At 35.1% G+C, this 16176-nt stretch overlaps 2 protein-coding genes across 4 annotated transcripts; both read left to right on the top strand.

Annotated features, from left to right (window-relative positions):
- Positions 1 to 554: 554 nt before the first annotated feature.
- LOC107906173 (nudix hydrolase 9) lies at positions 555 to 4266 on the top strand. 2 transcript variants are annotated; one of them, XM_041093508.1, is made up of 9 exons: positions 555 to 1414; positions 1513 to 1587; positions 1674 to 1730; positions 1965 to 2047; positions 2307 to 2365; positions 2649 to 2797; positions 2932 to 3075; positions 3568 to 3726; positions 3967 to 4266. In XM_041093508.1, the coding sequence occupies exons 1-9, from the start codon at positions 1331 to 1333 to the stop codon at positions 4060 to 4062; spliced, it is 906 nt and encodes a 301-aa protein (XP_040949442.1). In that variant the 5' UTR covers positions 555 to 1330; the 3' UTR covers positions 4063 to 4266. The 2 variants fall into 2 exon arrangements, with proteins under 2 accessions (XP_040949442.1, XP_040949444.1); XM_041093510.1 differs by lacking the exon at positions 3967 to 4266 and having other exon boundaries at positions 596 to 1414; positions 3600 to 3652.
- A 943-nt stretch (positions 4267 to 5209) lies between these two features.
- Positions 5210 to 12479, top strand: LOC107906174 (E3 UFM1-protein ligase 1 homolog). 2 transcript variants are annotated; one of them, XM_016833073.2, is made up of 20 exons: positions 5211 to 5494; positions 5775 to 6086; positions 6172 to 6438; positions 6890 to 6937; positions 7428 to 7493; positions 7601 to 7704; positions 7904 to 7997; positions 8085 to 8141; positions 8827 to 9265; positions 9375 to 9529; positions 9688 to 9753; positions 9831 to 9899; positions 9999 to 10091; positions 10177 to 10242; positions 10451 to 10497; positions 10614 to 10677; positions 11097 to 11174; positions 11256 to 11318; positions 11795 to 11887; positions 12104 to 12479. In XM_016833073.2, exons 1-20 carry the CDS (start codon positions 5321 to 5323, stop codon positions 12209 to 12211), a joined length of 2463 nt encoding a protein of 820 aa, XP_016688562.2. In that variant the 5' UTR covers positions 5211 to 5320; the 3' UTR covers positions 12212 to 12479. The 2 variants fall into 2 exon arrangements, with proteins under 2 accessions (XP_016688563.2, XP_016688562.2); XM_016833074.2 differs by lacking the exons at positions 11795 to 11887; positions 12104 to 12479 and adding an exon at positions 11431 to 11773 and having other exon boundaries at positions 5210 to 5494.
- Positions 12480 to 16176: the final 3697 nt, after the last annotated feature.

The following is a 16176-nucleotide window of genomic DNA, read 5'->3' on the forward strand; positions in this document are numbered from 1 at the left end:
TCACATTGGTCATCCGCCCTTTTTGGTCACTCACTCGCTTCCCATGTTTCAAGTGAGACATAAAGGTTGAACCCTTTATCTCTCTGTTTCTATCTACAAGGGAAAACAGATGAAATAATGGATATAATTTGATGGCCTTTGCCTTGCCTTTTGTTGTGGTTGTTTCTGGCAATAAAATATTTCCTCAGACAGACAATATGAGATCAAATTTATGAAAAGAAAAACCCTCTACTTTTGTTAGCCAGGACTGCTTTAGATTCTCATGTGAAAATGTCTTGCTTGTTTAATTAGCTGTACGGAAGTTTTGGACATAAAGCAAACTCAAATTTATTGGCCTTCAATGTGGATGGGCATACAATTAATGTAGGGTCTCATGAGCATGCATGTTCCCTTGCCTTTCCCTTAACGTGCGATCTTGGTTCTTAGCTTAACTTGAAGGTCAGTTCCATTTTTACTTTTTTGGTTGATGATAAGTCTAAAAAGCTGCTCCAAAATTAAACCACACCAGGTACTATTTTACATGCATATTTAATAACTCATGTCCCAATTGTGTATTATATCTTTTGTGTGTGTTCTTTTTTCTCGTGACCATCATAAAATATAACATAACGTAAATTATTAAATATATTAGATTTTTAAATACGAATATGATATCTAAGTTATACACATTGTGTTCATCATGTTTTATTGTATTGTATTTTTTTATCAACATCGTATGGTAATGGTATCTTATTAATTGTGTTAATAAACCTTCTAAAGAGTTACTTCCTCTGTGATGATCTGACTATATCCAACTAAGTTTTGGGCTGTTTAGTTTTTTACATGTCAGTCACTTTGCTAGTTTTCAGACCTTAATTATAGCCCAATATATTGGGCAAGGATCTGATCATTCTATTAAAGAAGTATTGATACTGAGCGCCCATTTTGTACCTATTCTTAACGCTCATCAGTGTTGTTATGAGATTGATTGTATTTGTGGGTTGTGTGTGATTGAGACTACCTTTCCATGGATCCCATGCCATGGGAATTGGATGCAACCTTTGTTAAACATAAAAAAGGACAGAAGACGGGCCGAAAGAACAGAAAAAAAAAAAAACAAAAGACAGAAAGAAATAACATGAACGACACGGGAATAAACGTGTGCCTAGGTTTTCAAAATGTGTTGTTTTCTTCAGAAAAAATATGATATGGTATCATTACATTTGCACCTTTAAAATCAATTAACTTTCGTGTTGCATTTGGGATTATACGTGAAAAAGAAGAAAAATCAACTCCGAGGCTACCTTGACCATAGGTCAAATCGTGAATTTTCATTAAGATATCTCAAAAAATGGAGAAGGAAGTCGGCAACGGGTGTTCTTCTCTTGCTTACAAGCTTTTATTCTCATGCCCTTTCGGTCTGTCTCAGCCACAGGTTTTTAACTTTCTCTAGTTTATTCTCTTTTTATGCATTTACATTTGCTTTAATGTTTCATTTATTATGCCTTTATTTGTTTGTTTGGGTGGATGAAGCTGTCCGCAGTTTTCGATGAATCATACGATAGAATTCCTCATTCAGACTCGAATTTGGAGAATTCCACTTCTCAGGTAAACTTTGAAGTTTTCAAGTTTTTTGGAAGTCGAGTTGTTCAAAGTTTTTTTTTTAACCTTAAATATGTTTTTGGTTTGCTTAGATATGGGATCAGAGGGTTCAGAAAAATGGATCTTTATTCAATGGCAAGAAATTTAGGGTATGATCTGATCTAATTTAATCTTGTTTTTCTCTTAAATTTGTGCCCCCCCCCCACATAAACTTTTAGGTGCACACTTTTGAGATGCAGCAAAAGAAAACTTGACCCCATTTTTGTATTGATGGGAAAAAACCCAAGATGAGGATGCTTCAACATTTGCCAAGTTATTTCATTTGAATGAATTTTGTTCAAATTAGCATTCATTATTGTTGTCACTACTGATAATTTTTACAGTATGGAGGCTATAGTCAGAAGAGTGGAGATGGATCAAAGAAAGAGTCTTATGTATGCCTCCACCTTGGGTTGACAGATTATAGGTCTCTCTCTCACTCTATTTGTTTATGCATGCATTTTTGCCCAACATACCTTCTGGATTTAAATTGCAACCAATATAGCATTTTTTGCCATGTTGCTTGTGTAGCATTTATCACGGTTATGGATGTTATCATGATCAATTGCCATAAATATAGGAGAACCCAAATAAAAATAATAATGATAAAAGAACATTTACTTTATCATATCTTATTGATGTTTTTTTTTATGTAATAATGATTCAACACCTCTACATGTTACCAGAACTTTTGTGGGGACAAACTTGAATCCTTCATGGGAAAAATTCTTGGTTGCATCAGAAGGTATCTCAATGCGAATTTACGATATCATCTGCAGATGAGATTCTTTCTCCTTCTTGTTAGCAGTTAACACAAATTTATATATACTATAGCTGGCAAATACTTTTATTTGCCCCATTATGCCTAAAACAATATAACAGTTTTAGCTCTTAAGAGTTCGCTCAGTGCCCTTTACAACACTTGGCTGAAGTTTTGACTTTAATCTTTCAAACACGGTTGCAACCTTCTGATTGTTTATACATGCGAGATTCTGAATCTCTTGACCATTATCAGTATTTTTCTGCAGATGACCCAACACAGTGTCGACACACCTCGAGCCCTCTAGGTAATGGTGCAATTGTGGAGACATCTGACCAAAAAATAGTGCTGCTGCAAAGAAGTAATAATGTTGGCGAATTTCCTGGGCATTTTGTTTTCCCAGGAGGCCACCCTGAGGTAATACATAATGAAGGGTACACAATAGATCTTACTTTTTGATCCTAAGACCCTGCTTTTCTTTCTCAGATTAATTTAAACTACCATGTTTTATCTGCATTAATTGGTGTATCTTTGTACTTTTGCTTTTACAGCCACAAGAAGTTGGCATAGAAACCCACGAGTACTGCAAGTGCTCGAAAGATTCTGAGCTTGTTAATAAAAAGGTTTCTCAGGAGATGTTCGAAAGCATCATCCGTGAAGTTGTTGAGGAAATTGGAGTACCAGCTACATCCTTGGTAAGCGCAGTCACTTTGTTGTTGGTGCTGCTTCCTTTTGTTAATGGTTGTGAAATTGGGGGTAGTTTGAATTGTCCATAATAACTAGAATACAGAGCTCTGTTAATCATTTTTTTGATAAAGGACACAGGTCGAAGAAAATAAATATTTAAACCTCATAACTCTTTAGGTCTGAGATTCGGAATAGGCGATTTATTATCTGGTCCTTGGTATGAGACCCTTCTTTTAGATGATATACATTTTGTTACCCAGATTTGAGGTAAGTGTTGGATATGAGGATGTGTATTACACAAGTTTTAAATTTTCAGTTATAATTTATACCCTATACCCATATACGGATTTGGTTACTCTAGGGAACATGAAGAATCCGGATAACATAAACAATAATGACATTTTTTCAAAAAATCCCGTTATAAATTCATCTTGAGATAGTTGACAAACAACTTTGTTATTTCCAGATGCTTTCATTCCAGTTTCTTCTTTTGCTTGCAGTCAGATCCTCTTTTTATCGGCATATCTCGCAGGGTCTTGAATGTTAGACCAGCTATCTTTTTCTTTATTAAATGCAGTCTTGAATCAAAAGAAATCCATCAACTGTATTCTAAGGCACAAGATGGCTATGAATCCACTCAACTTTATACAGTCTCAATGGTAAGTCTTTTCCTTCTTGCTTTTTCTTCTGGTAAATTTTGGTAGGACTGGAAGTTGATTGGATTGCTTTCTTCCCCTCTACCTAGACACAAAACTAACATGACATGTGAAGAATAACTAAAAAACGACATATAGCTAGTGAATACAACACAATTACATGAACATGTCAAAGTTTATATAACACAAATACAGACCCATTTTTTTCCCCTCAAATGTTGAATACTGCGTTTTGATGATCAGATTGAAGTAGAGCATATGACATCAAAAATGCCTGGCTGTCATCAAGGTGGATTTGCTCTCTATAAGCTAATGGTTGAAGCATTGAAGAAGAACTGATGATAGTTCATTGCTGCTGCTCTCTTCGATTTCAAATTTCTACTCTTCTATATATGTTTCCATCTTAGATTTCAAAGCAATAACATCGAGTTCACAAAATTTGATGTAACTATAACATCATTTTAATTGCTTTCAAGGAAATTCCAGGCTAATTGTAAGCAGTGTGATATGTTGTATAGAAAATAAGAGGAGTTATTTATTGTATTGTGGGGATTTCTTTCTGTTGGACATTTTCATTCCAACTTACATGTAATTTGAAAGTCTTGCAGGTTTAACAGAAAGAAGGTTTAGGGGCCAATTCAAGCATCTTGTATTTAACAAACAATATCTTATCTTGAACAAGCAGGTTCGGGGTTTGAATCGCAACTTCATTCAATTTCATGACCAAAAAGGAAATCTGTCTTGATTAAGTTTTTGATGAACTACTTCAGATGACAAAGTTACGGGTGAGTGAATATAATTATAATCATTATGCAATAAAAGAATAACAGTAGTAAAAGAAAAGATGAAAGGAAACTAAAAGAGTAGAAGGTTAAGGTAAGTAAATAACTAAATATTATTTCACTTGGATGGTTAAAATTATCAAATAAAATGAAAGTAAATAATTTTAACCATCTTTAGCAGTTAAAAAGCTCAACTTTTTCATAAAAAAATGTACAAAAGGTGATGATAAAAAAGAAATTTTACATGTTAAAAAGAATTTTAAATTGGGATAAATAAAAATATTTAATTTCCATTATGTTATCTTACTTGAATTACAAAAAAAAGTAATTATTCTTAATATTGGGATGAATTTTTTAAATTTCACAAACAGAATTAGAAGAATAATATGGAGAAATTTTTTTATATATTAAAATTTTTTTTTACTATACCTCCATTTGCATGTCACCTCTCAATTTTGCTTGAAGTCCAGTAAGAATGTATGAAATAATTTTTAAGAGAATCTAGAAAATGTTTTTCTTTTCTTCGTTACTCCAATTCAATAAAAGGGTAAAGCAAAAATGTTATGAACTAAATGGGAAGATTAAAATGGGCCTCCATCGAAGCCTAAATCAAGCAAATGAGATCCAGGAATGTTTTGTTTTATGGCCTTTTAGGCCCAAAAGCTTTAGCAGAAAACAAAACAAAACAGAACAAAATCCTCTTTGTAATTAACTTCTGCTTCCGTTTCAGATCTTTAAGATTTTTGTAAAAACTCATAATAAAACCCTAAGAAAAGCTGATCTTCTTCAGTTGAGTGGAATTTGGAATAGGAAGAATGGATGATGAATTACTGGAATTGCAGAGGCAATTCGAGTTTGCACAGCAGGCCAAATCGAGCATCCGATTATCGGAACGGAACGTCGTTGAATTGGTCCAAAAGCTCCACGAGCTTCGTATCATTGATTTCGAACTTCTCCATACAGTTTCTGGCAAAGAATATATCACTCCCGTAATACTCTCTGTCTTTATCTCATGTTTGGTTAGGAAGAAAAGTATGGACACAATAAATAAGAAAACACTTTTTTAGGTAGTGATGATTACTTCTGGATTGTATTATGAATTTTAACGGTTGTTTGGTTCCCATGGAAATGATGTTAGAAAATGCACGTGATTCCTTCTGGATTGTTGTGTAAAATTTTAGTATCTTTTTGTTGTTATGCATGTATATTTGATTTATTACAAGCGGGTTATTTTGAATTTTCTGATCGTCATGATCTATTGTTTTGTAGGAGCAATTGAGACATGAAATTGCTGGGGAGGTGAAGAAATTAGGACGTGTTTCATTGATTGATCTTGCGGATACTACTGGGGTGGATTTATATCATGTTGAGAAGCAAGCTCAGCATGTAGTATCGGAGGATCCAGGGCTCATGTTGATTCAGGGGGAAATTATATCACAATCTTATTGGGATTCTGTAGCTGAAGAAATCAATGAGAGACTGCAGGAATGCAGTCAAATTGCTTTAGCTGAGCTGGCTGCACAGTTACATGTTGGCTCTGAGTTGGTGGCATCTGTCTTGGAGCCTCGCCTAGGGACTTTGGTAGCTTACTTTCCTTGTAAATACTTTTGGGAAACTGGAGGAAGAACTTTCTTGATAGTTTTTTTTTTCCTACTTGGTCTGCTAGGTGAAAGGTAGGCTTGAAGGTGGGCAATTGTACACACCTGCATATATAGCTCGTGTCAGTGCCATGGTTCGTGGTGCTTCCAGGGGTATCACAGTACCAACGAATTTGTCTGTTCTGTGGAGCTCTTTGCAGCAGCTGTTACAAGAAATGGAAGGAGCCACTGGTTTAGCAGTTGAAGGTTCATTCTTCCAATCCCTTTTTAATGGGCTGGTTAAAGAAGGCGAGGTTCTTGGTACACTTCGTGCAGGAATTCATTGGACTCCAACTGTATGTAATATGAGCTTTTTCTTTGATGTTTGTCTGGATTTACATTGTATAATAAACAAATTCTAATGGCTTACAAAGTCCTCTGTTGATGCTAATTTCTAGCCTAGTTGTGACTTCTTAACTGAAAGGTAGCTTCTTTGCAGTTTCCTCAAAGGCACCAGTTTGGAAATTTAAGAATTGATTGATTTAAACTGCAAGATGATTACTTTTTAATGAATATTTTCCTTGCTCATGTTAAGGAGTGCTACTAGTCAACATGTAAAGCTGCTTCAATTCTTTTATTTTATTTTCTATCCTAGTAAACTCTGAAAACTCACCAAAGAAATAGGGTTATAGGATTGCAGAAATAGGGGAATTTGCTGAGAGTGCAAGTTTATCTTCTGAAGAAATCCAAGCATATTAAACATTTTCTTTTACAAGCTTTTAATACTTAAGTGTGATCATGTAACAGGTTTTCGCTATTGCTCAAAAGGAGTGTGTTGATTCTTTCTTCTCACAGGTCTGTTTCCTTACTCTTTGGATTTATTTTTAATTTTATTTGATATTTAGATGCATATACTGAGGTATTGCATGCATCTCATATGGTGTGTCTCCTAAGGCTGTCTGTTGATGTACTTTTGTGATGGTTCTGGTTCTTCATATTAATTCTACCCCTCTTCCCCTGAAGCCTGTTATTTTTGTGATGTATGGTTCTACAGCTGTATCCAAGAAGGCTGTAGCCTGTAGTCAAACAAATGTTTAGTCCTTGGTAGTTCACTAGACTTTTGCATCCTAGGTCATTTAAATAAAAAATAAATCTATCAATGTTACATCACGAGCATTTCATTCGAAGTTTCATTTACAGTTCCAGATTATCAAGTGTAACTGTACATAATCTGTGGTCTATCATATTTAAAAGTGTCACTGAGTTTTATCACTAATTATGTTCTCTTTGCATGTTAGATAAACATTGATGTGTTATGTTCCTCATTGTTCCCTTTTTCTTACAGAACTCTTTTATCAGCTATGACACTCTGCATAAACTTGGAATTTCCCAGCCTATTCAGTACTTGCAGGTAATGTATTGCATACACGATAAGCAGATTGTGTAGTGATTACGCCACATTTGTTGATTTACTATGGTTTTTATTTAATTAAAACATGGTTGTATGCTCCAATTTAGCCCAGATTTCCTGAAGGCATACCACTAGTTACAGCATTTGTTCACCCTTCAATGATTGAGATGTTGGATGCTGCTATTGAGGATGCAATTGAACGTGGTAGCTGGTAAGATCTACAAATAAGTGTTCATAATTTGTGACCATGTAATTTGTATGTTCAGGAATATGCATCTGAGGATGACATTTAGATTTGCATAAAGAATGTTTGTAAAGTGTTTCAACATGATCTTATTGTATTTTGTGTGTCAAGGTCCTTTTTCTTTTTGATTTCTCTATCCCTGGTCTAATTGAATTGGATACTGCAGGCTTGATTCTCTTTCTTTATTGCCCACATCTTTTGGAGCCCAAGATGCATCTAAGATTTTGTCCCTTTCCCCTTCTGTTCAGTCAGCACTCAAGGTAACGTGTTACCCCTTGTGTGTTGATCATATACTTCCTTTTTATTATATGTGTATTTCATATAGATTTATTTCATGTTTATTTCAGGCTAATAAGGCACTCATCGTAGGGGATTCCTATTTATTTAGCAGCAGCTTTGTGAAGGTAGGACTTTTGAGTTGATTTGTGTAAGTATTTCAAATTAGTTAAAGAAATTAATCTTTACAAGCACGCCTAATATCAAAAAGTATCTATATCTGCCTACCACGTAAGTCTACCATTATTTATTCCCAACAAGTAGTGTCTGAGTGGGACTGGCATATTTGGTCAGATTGATGCAATTTGCCACCTATGGTTTCAATTGAAAAGCAATGTAATGAGGAGTCAGAGATGTTAGTTTTGGTCATTAATAGTTTTAGCTGTGGTGTCTTGCATGGCAGCTGAATCTTAATAGCAGTCCAGCTGGTTTGTTGCAAATTTGTGGTGGAAGAAGAAAATAGTTTTATCATTTGAATCTGACGATAGAAAAATGTCTTTTTCCAAGGGTTCATAAGTACTGGGATGCTGACTTGTTCACTTAGTCTTCAAGCTTAACTTCTTAAAATCTTTACCCTCTGCAATTTTGGGGGTTTAAATTTTAATTTGCCCCCTTTTTCTGGCTAACTTTTCTTACCCAGATTTAACACTCAACATCGTATGCCTAACATTTTTACTTCCCTATGCATGTATTTGCAGTAACCTTATAGGTTTGGATACTAGAATACTAATTGAAGTCAGTCTGCGTTTATATTATACCCTCTTTGATTCTCATAAAATTAGGAGCCCACAAGTTCTTCTTCTTGTTGGTTAGGATGTCTATGATCGTATAGAGAAAGAGTTGGAAACCCTTAGCCATAGTGGGTCTTCCACTATCATTCTGAGTGATGAATCACACATGGTTAAGGAAGCTAAAGCCGGAAAAGATTTAAGCAAGTCTTCAGAGCCAGTTGAAACTGTTACTGAGAGTGGCAACAAAAAACGTGGTACTGAGAAAGGATCAAAGAAGAAAAAGGGAAAATCTTCGGGTGCAAGAACAGTGTCAGCTGAAGGTGATTCAGAAAACGAGGATTACATCCCCACCAAATCTAAGAAAAACCAGAAGAAAGGCAAGGATACATCTTCCTCTCAGGTTGCAGACTTGAGAAAAGTAGCAAAGAAGGACTCAATTAAAGCACAGGAGGAAAATGTGCCTTCAGATGAATGGTTAATGCAAAAGCTTGAGGCCCTGCTTCCTGATTTCGAAGAACAAGGTCTATAAGTTTTTATTGATATTGATGTTATTATTATTCTCTATCTATTAGCAAATTAGTTTTGGCTTTTCTATCTGACTTTTGATATATTTGATCATGTCTGTGTCAGGTGTTGATGATCCTCAAACAATTCTTAAATATTTGGCTGACTATTTAAGACCTATGCTAGCAAATTATTTGAAGGAGAGGAGAAAGGCATTGTTCACAGAAAATGTGGAGAAAATGAAAGTTTTACTTGATAATTTGCAAAGGAAACTTGATGAGGTCTGCTTGGTTGCTGTAACTTTCATTTTTGTTTAGGTTTTGGTTCTTTTATCTAGTATTATGTATCCATTTCTCTTGGAAATGTTAACTTCTCTATTGTGCTCCTTAAGTTAACTAATATTTCTTCTCTCTTTATCAATCTTGTTTTTCGTTGGCAGTCTTTCTTAAATATGCAGCTTTATGAGAAGGCATTAGATTTGTTTGAAGATGACCAGTCAACCTCTGTAAGTTCTTCTTACAGTCGTTTATTTGAAAGAGATTACTTTGAAAGGGCTTATTTTGAGTTTTTTCTGTTTTATAGGTTACTTTGCACAGGCACTTGCTTAGAACTGTTGCCACGTCGATAGCTGATATGCTTTTCCATAACCTGGTAGGACTTAAGTACAAGTTTTGTTTTCATTTGACTTGCTATGGTCCTACTCTAATGATGTGAAAGTATGTCTAATGGTTCATGATCCATCCTTTACAGGACTTGCACAACAAGTTAAAAAATTGGACTCAAGTTGAAGATTCTCCAAATTCAGAAAGCATTTCACTTAGCCCCGGTGAAAGAACTGCTATAGTATGAAATGATTCCTAACCCATTTAACGTTCTGACATGGATAATGCTGTGTTGTTATTAGTTTTGATACCTTTTGCTTGTTCAGGCTAAGAGCCTTCCTGAATCTCAGTCAAAACGAGCCCTGGCAGTGGTTGAAGCTTTGGAAGGGAAGGTCAGTTCTTGTTTATTAAAACATGAAATACGAGGATTTACCTGTCTCTGATAATAATCACTACCAAAAGCCTCATATTCTTGCTTCTCTTAACTTATTTCATCTCTGATTCTGTTAAAGAGAGCAGATACTTTCCATGTATTGCTTATTACTATATATATTTTTTTAGATATACTTGAATTGTAACTTGGGATTTTGTATGCATCAGCGGGTGGAGACATTCATGACTGCACTGAGAGACTTGGCTGAGGAGAGGTTATGTCCTTTCTGTTTAATTGTCCATGGTGTCTTTTGTGGGCTTTGGGTTTTTTTATTTTTACCTGAAGTTAGCACTTACATTGATCATGATGTTTTATGTTCCATTTTTGCAGTGGGTTATTCCTGAAAAAGCTTGACAAAAAATTGGAAAGAACTCTCTTGCATTCATATCGCAAGGCATGCATACCCTACTTGATTATATTGATTTGTAAAACACAACACACACGCGCGCGTGTAAACCGCCTCCTTATGGTTGCAAGACCTTTATGTTGTTAAAGCTTTGCAGCAATATTAAATAAAGGGTGGGCCTCAGGTGGCATGCCAAGGCTAGTTATCCACAAGTATCTTCCATTGCTATCAAAATTCAAGATTACACTTGGACTCAGTTGCTTATCTGTTAGCTCATAGCATGATTTAATTTGTAAATATGTTTACGTTTGTTCTAATCTTGGGGGTTCTGGCATAGCATATTATGGCCAAGGTTGTGAGATGCAAATCTTTCCTCCTTGTATATGGTGAATGTAGAAGCCAGTAGAAAACTCAAGAAGGTTATATGATGGAGCTTCTCATGTGATGTCATTGTTTGTTGTTTTCAGGATTTGACTTCTCAAGTATCTGCTGAAACTGACCCAGTTTCTCTTCTGCCGAAAGTTGTTTCCCTACTTTATATACAGGTGGCTAGATAGAACACCTCCTATATATCTCAATGTCTAATCATCATTGTTTTGCTAAATCCAATTGTCTGCGATTCATAGGTTCACAGTAGAGCTCTTCAAGCTCCTGGACGGGCAATTTCTGTTGCTGTAACTCGATTGAAGGTATGGTGCCATAAACGTGTATTCTTTTCACTGTATTTTCCTTGAGACATCTAAAAGCATTTTTGCGGTATTTATGTCCGTTTTTGTTTTCAAATATGCTTTTCTCCATCAGCTTGAACAGTCCAGATATTTGAAGTCAATGGTAAAATCTGAAACTTTGTGTTGGGATATTGTTGATTCAGTATACAACAAACTTGTGTATTGGGCCCAAAGTGCCCAATCTCTTTTGTATTTGATGATGGCAAATTAAAAGGTTGTTGTGACAATTTAAATATCAGTGTGACTAACAGCAAGTACAATGTCTCTTCATCTCTAAGACATGCATTGGACACAAAATAGCACTTAGATCATTCATTTTAGCCAAGGCTACACGTGAACTTGTTGCATAAATTGTGCTCTTTAACCTTCTTGGGCTCTACTTTAAATAGTTCAACCAAAAATATTTTTATGTAATGCTTTGCTGTCTCTTATTTTAGAATAAACTAGATGATTCAGCATACAAGATCTTGACAGATTTCCAAACTGCAACAGTGACACTTTTAGCACTTATTTCTGCTGCAGCTGGTGATGTAAGTGAAGTTATATGATTATTGTTGTTATAATGTTGGTTTTTAATCAGAGTGCCATTCATACTTTGGCAATGAGCACAAATTTTCTCATTTTGGTGTTCATTAGGTTGCAAGGCTGTTTTCATGTTGAAATATATTTAGGTCTTGATTATGCGTTCCGAGTTTACTTCTGAATTATGTCTCAACCATCATTGTTATGTTTTTTGGTTGTGGCAGGAAGCAGACTGTTCATCTGATAGAATTTTGAGTAAAAAGGAGCTTTTGGAGGGCCAAGTGCCGGCGCTAAAAGCTTTGGTTTTAGGCTCCTCTGGCTCTCAAGCTTGACAGAACTCAAGAGGACCATCACTTGGTTATGGTTTCATTGATAACTGACTCACTCTGTTGTTATAGACATTAGTGCCCCCCACCTCCTTCCATTTTCTCCTCAAATCAAGCATACTAGCTGGACTGAAAGTTATGTTCTCAGGAAAAAAAAGAAAAGAAAATGTGACATGGAATCTAGAGAAATGGGATGTGCCAACTTCCGTATACGTTTCTTATTTCAAGCTCCCTTGAGTATTGAATTATAGCGACTATATGTGAATTTCTTTCCCATTTTTCTCCGTTGCCTTTATGTGTCCCTAAATAAATTCATACCAAATTTCAAGCATAATTGTAATAATTGTGTCAAAACAGGTTTAATTGATGCAATGGTTTTGGTACCCAAAACGTTAATGCATGATTACAAGTAGTCGTGGCTTGAAATTGGCATGCATATAAGTTCTAATGGGAAATAAAATTAAATACAAGGAAATAATAATCTCCAAATCGCAGAGCTTTTACTAGGCGATGTTGTAACGCAGTGTTCTATTTCGCTTCATTTAGTAGGCCGTGGAATATAATATTTTGCCGGTAGGCAACATATATTGTTTTGACTTCATATCATATCATTTTTAATGTTTTCTAAATCAATTGACTTTATTTTTAAAATTTAACATTTTATTCGTTCTCTCCTTAATTTTTATTAATAAGTGACGAAAAGTTGAGTGGGTTTTCTTTATGGGTCTAATAATAAATTTTACTTTTTTTGTTTACATATTCTATCAATTTGATCTTGAATTTTAAAAAAAAAATTTAACCCTCATTTGTTATTTTAATTCTAATTCTAAAATTTTTAATAAATTTAGCCTTCAGCAATTTCAAAAAATATCGTCTTGTATCCTTAACTTTTTTTTTAATATAAACCTCCAAATTTTTTTCATATATTATTTGTAATGTATTATATTATTATTAACATAGATATTATGATGGGAAAAATCAGAGATTTTATATTTCTTTTCATCATCTTTCTCAAGCCACCTACCATTGTTGGAGAAGAAAAGTTTTTTTCTTGCAATTTGGTCCTTATCATCAATAAAGACCCCTCCAAGCCAAAAACTATCAAGTTTTCATGGAAATCTATAGTAGACACAAGTTGCTCACAACCTAGCAAGCTTAGTTTTCAAACTAAAAATGAAATGTTCATGTTTGAAGAGAGAGAAAATTTAGATCATGCGAAAAACTAAGGTTTTAAGGTAAGTCTTTATGATTTAGTAGCAGTATTATATTTATTGCAATTATTTGAGCATGAAAATATTATGAAATAAATAAATTGATTTCTTTTGTTTTATGGAATTACTATGAAATGAAGAGCAAGATAAAGAAGGAGATGGAAGGAGTGTAGACAAAGGAAAACAGGTAGATAAAGTTTGAAGAAAGCATAACCTAATCAAGATTAGTAAGTACTTGGAATTTTTTCTTACCTAATTAGATTTTTGAAAATAATAAATTAACTTAATGTTAATGTCATAAATTTAATTACTATGAAATGCTAAAGCATTATTTTGAACACATAGGTAAAGATTGGTTTGAAGACATCTTTTGAAGTGGTCATCTTCATCCTCATCTTATCATCAAGTAAGGATTGAAGTGTATGGAACTTGAATTTTGATAATTGAGTGGCACGTACATAGGATTAGAACCATGAGAACATTTGTAGAAAATTAGCTAAGTGGTTCCAAAACTATGTCATGCATGTTTAAAATCATTTTGTACCTTGGGATAATCTTTCTTAAGTGGATATATGCATGTGTTATAAGTGGTTTTTGATTGATATTTTGATATATTTTAAATTCTAAAAATGTTTAGAAATGTTGTGGAATGATTAGAGATAGTTTTGACTTAATTTTAGGTGTTTAAGTCATGTTTTGGACAATTTATCCCCGGTGTTGCGACATCCAATATTCAGTGTTGCAACATTGGCCTATGTCGTTACATCCAACATTCAACGTTGCAAATTGGCTTTGTCGCGACATTGGAGTCATTGGAGTATTTTGTCCTCAGTATTGCAACACTCAATTTTAACGTCACGACATTAACCTTGTTTAGACCCGAAAAGATTCCGAATGATCCTTATTTGTAACCAAACTTTAAAGGAAGACTAGAAATGACTTGAATATCTTCAAATAAACTTAAATATGTTAAAATGAAGTGTTTTAAATTAATATTCAAGTTAGGCGTTCATCGTATTTTAATGTAATATTCTTTACCTAAGATATGCGTTCAATTCAGGTAAGGGATATTACATGATAAATGATAGATCATGGTTCAATGGCTACCGACACAACTACAGAGCCGGTCCCAACGACTGGATTCTTGGGTAAGATTGACTATAGGGGAACATTTTTTTCGGTTTTAAAATGACTCCTCGAGTTTATAATCTGTCAGGTATGCTGGTGGTGATACAACCGTGTATGGGAACCTATGATGATTCCGTCTGGTTCGAAGGCGATAAACGCAACATTTGGCTCACTTGTTGAAACAAATGTTAATTACCCTCCAGTTATGGCTGTAATCGAAGCAGTTGAAGCTTTAAGTCCAAAACAGAACCTTGAATTGTCTTTTACATTTAGCAAAACGAACCGGCTTGACCATGTGGAACTGTACTTCACTGCTGCACTGAACCTTTGTAGACGACCGCAACCTGATCATTCAACATAAATGTCAACAATGAGTTTGTATATGCAATCAGCCTTGTATATCAGAAGTGTGGTGGCGTATGGATAAATGCCATCTCTGTTCGAACTTTGAATATCGAGCTAGTTCCAACTTCCAATCGACGGTTACACACTGCCTCCTCTAATAAGCGCCATCGAAGTATACACTGCCAGTGATCCTCTTGTCGGTGTATATACGTTAAAAGTTGACTGTGAGTGTCATTTCCCTTCTCTCATAGATATGTTGAGACTTTTTTCATTTGGGGGTTAACTTGAGGGGCTCATATGTATGGTTAAGCAGTGAATGGACTAGAAGTGTTGATAAGCGCGTTCCAACAGCTACAAGGGTGGAGTAGGGAACAGTGTATTCCTAATGATACCGTCTGGCAATGGTTGAATTGCATGGGTGATAACCCCCCTAGAGTAACCTCAATGTATCTTTTCTTTTTTGTTTTAGCTATTTTGACATGCTAGCATCCGATTGCTTTGATTTGTTTCACTTGGTTTTGCAGATATCTCTCCGGATATGATCTTGATGATCCACTTCCAGATTTTAGCCAAATGGATGATGCCCTGGAAGCCATGTAAGAATTGCTTTTTAGCATCAAAAGCCACACCCTCAAGAAAACGTGAAACTGTTACTATTTTATGATAAACGCAGTCTTATCGGTATTCGTACATTACATGCCTAAAGTATTGTACTGTTCTGCTTCCTTCTTGGTGCAGAGATCTGCGGAACAACCACCTTGATGGTCCAATTCCAGATGTTCTTGGAAAGCTGCTTAATCTAACGCTACTGTGAGTCAAGTTGCATGGGTATATGTACATATACGAGCAAGCAACAAGGCTCGTCACTCTCTCTCTCTGCTGAATAAAATTTTATCTTTCTCAGTGACCTCCGGGATAACAATTTTGCGGGTGGTGTTCCGTAAAGTATAACCAGTAACAACCAAATAAAATACATGTAAGCTGCCTGCCAGGACCAAAATTGACACTAGTTCAATTCCAGCCATGGAAATATCTCTGAATCAAACCTACTTTTTTATTGCTCATATTTATCATTGTTTGCAGGATAGGTTCGAGCAAAAATCAATCGGAGAGCAAAAGATTGGCTTTGATAATCGTATTGGCTGTGGGATTACCTATATTCTTCTTATTTATACTTGCCCTTGTTTTCCTCTTAGTTCGGAAACAGAAAACATCAACTCAAGTACAAGTCACAGCAGTGGAGTTGGGCGGTAATCGAGTAACCACCACTGGACAGTCCTAAGAAGG

Source organism: Gossypium hirsutum, chromosome D05 (assembly GCF_007990345.1).
Source record: "Gossypium hirsutum isolate 1008001.06 chromosome D05, Gossypium_hirsutum_v2.1, whole genome shotgun sequence".
Lineage (NCBI taxonomy): Eukaryota > Viridiplantae > Streptophyta > Magnoliopsida > Malvales > Malvaceae > Gossypium > Gossypium hirsutum.

Excerpts from the sequence above, each read along its gene's own strand:
- LOC107906174 (XM_016833073.2), top strand. The coding sequence starts at position 5,321 with ATGGATGATGAATTACTGGAATTGCAGAGGCAATTCGAGTTTGCACAG. Across the intron at positions 6,087-6,171 it reads AGCCTCGCCTAGGGACTTTG|GTGAAAGGTAGGCTTGAAGG; the intron begins GTAGCTTACTTT and ends TTGGTCTGCTAG. Across the intron at positions 6,439-6,889 it reads GAATTCATTGGACTCCAACT|GTTTTCGCTATTGCTCAAAA; the intron begins GTATGTAATATG and ends ATCATGTAACAG.
- LOC107906173 (XM_041093508.1), top strand. The coding sequence starts at position 1,331 with ATGGAGAAGGAAGTCGGCAACGGGTGTTCTTCTCTTGCTTACAAGCTT. Across the intron at positions 2,798-2,931 it reads TCCCAGGAGGCCACCCTGAG|CCACAAGAAGTTGGCATAGA; the intron begins GTAATACATAAT and ends TTGCTTTTACAG. Across the intron at positions 3,727-3,966 it reads AACTTTATACAGTCTCAATG|ATTGAAGTAGAGCATATGAC; the intron begins GTAAGTCTTTTC and ends TTTGATGATCAG.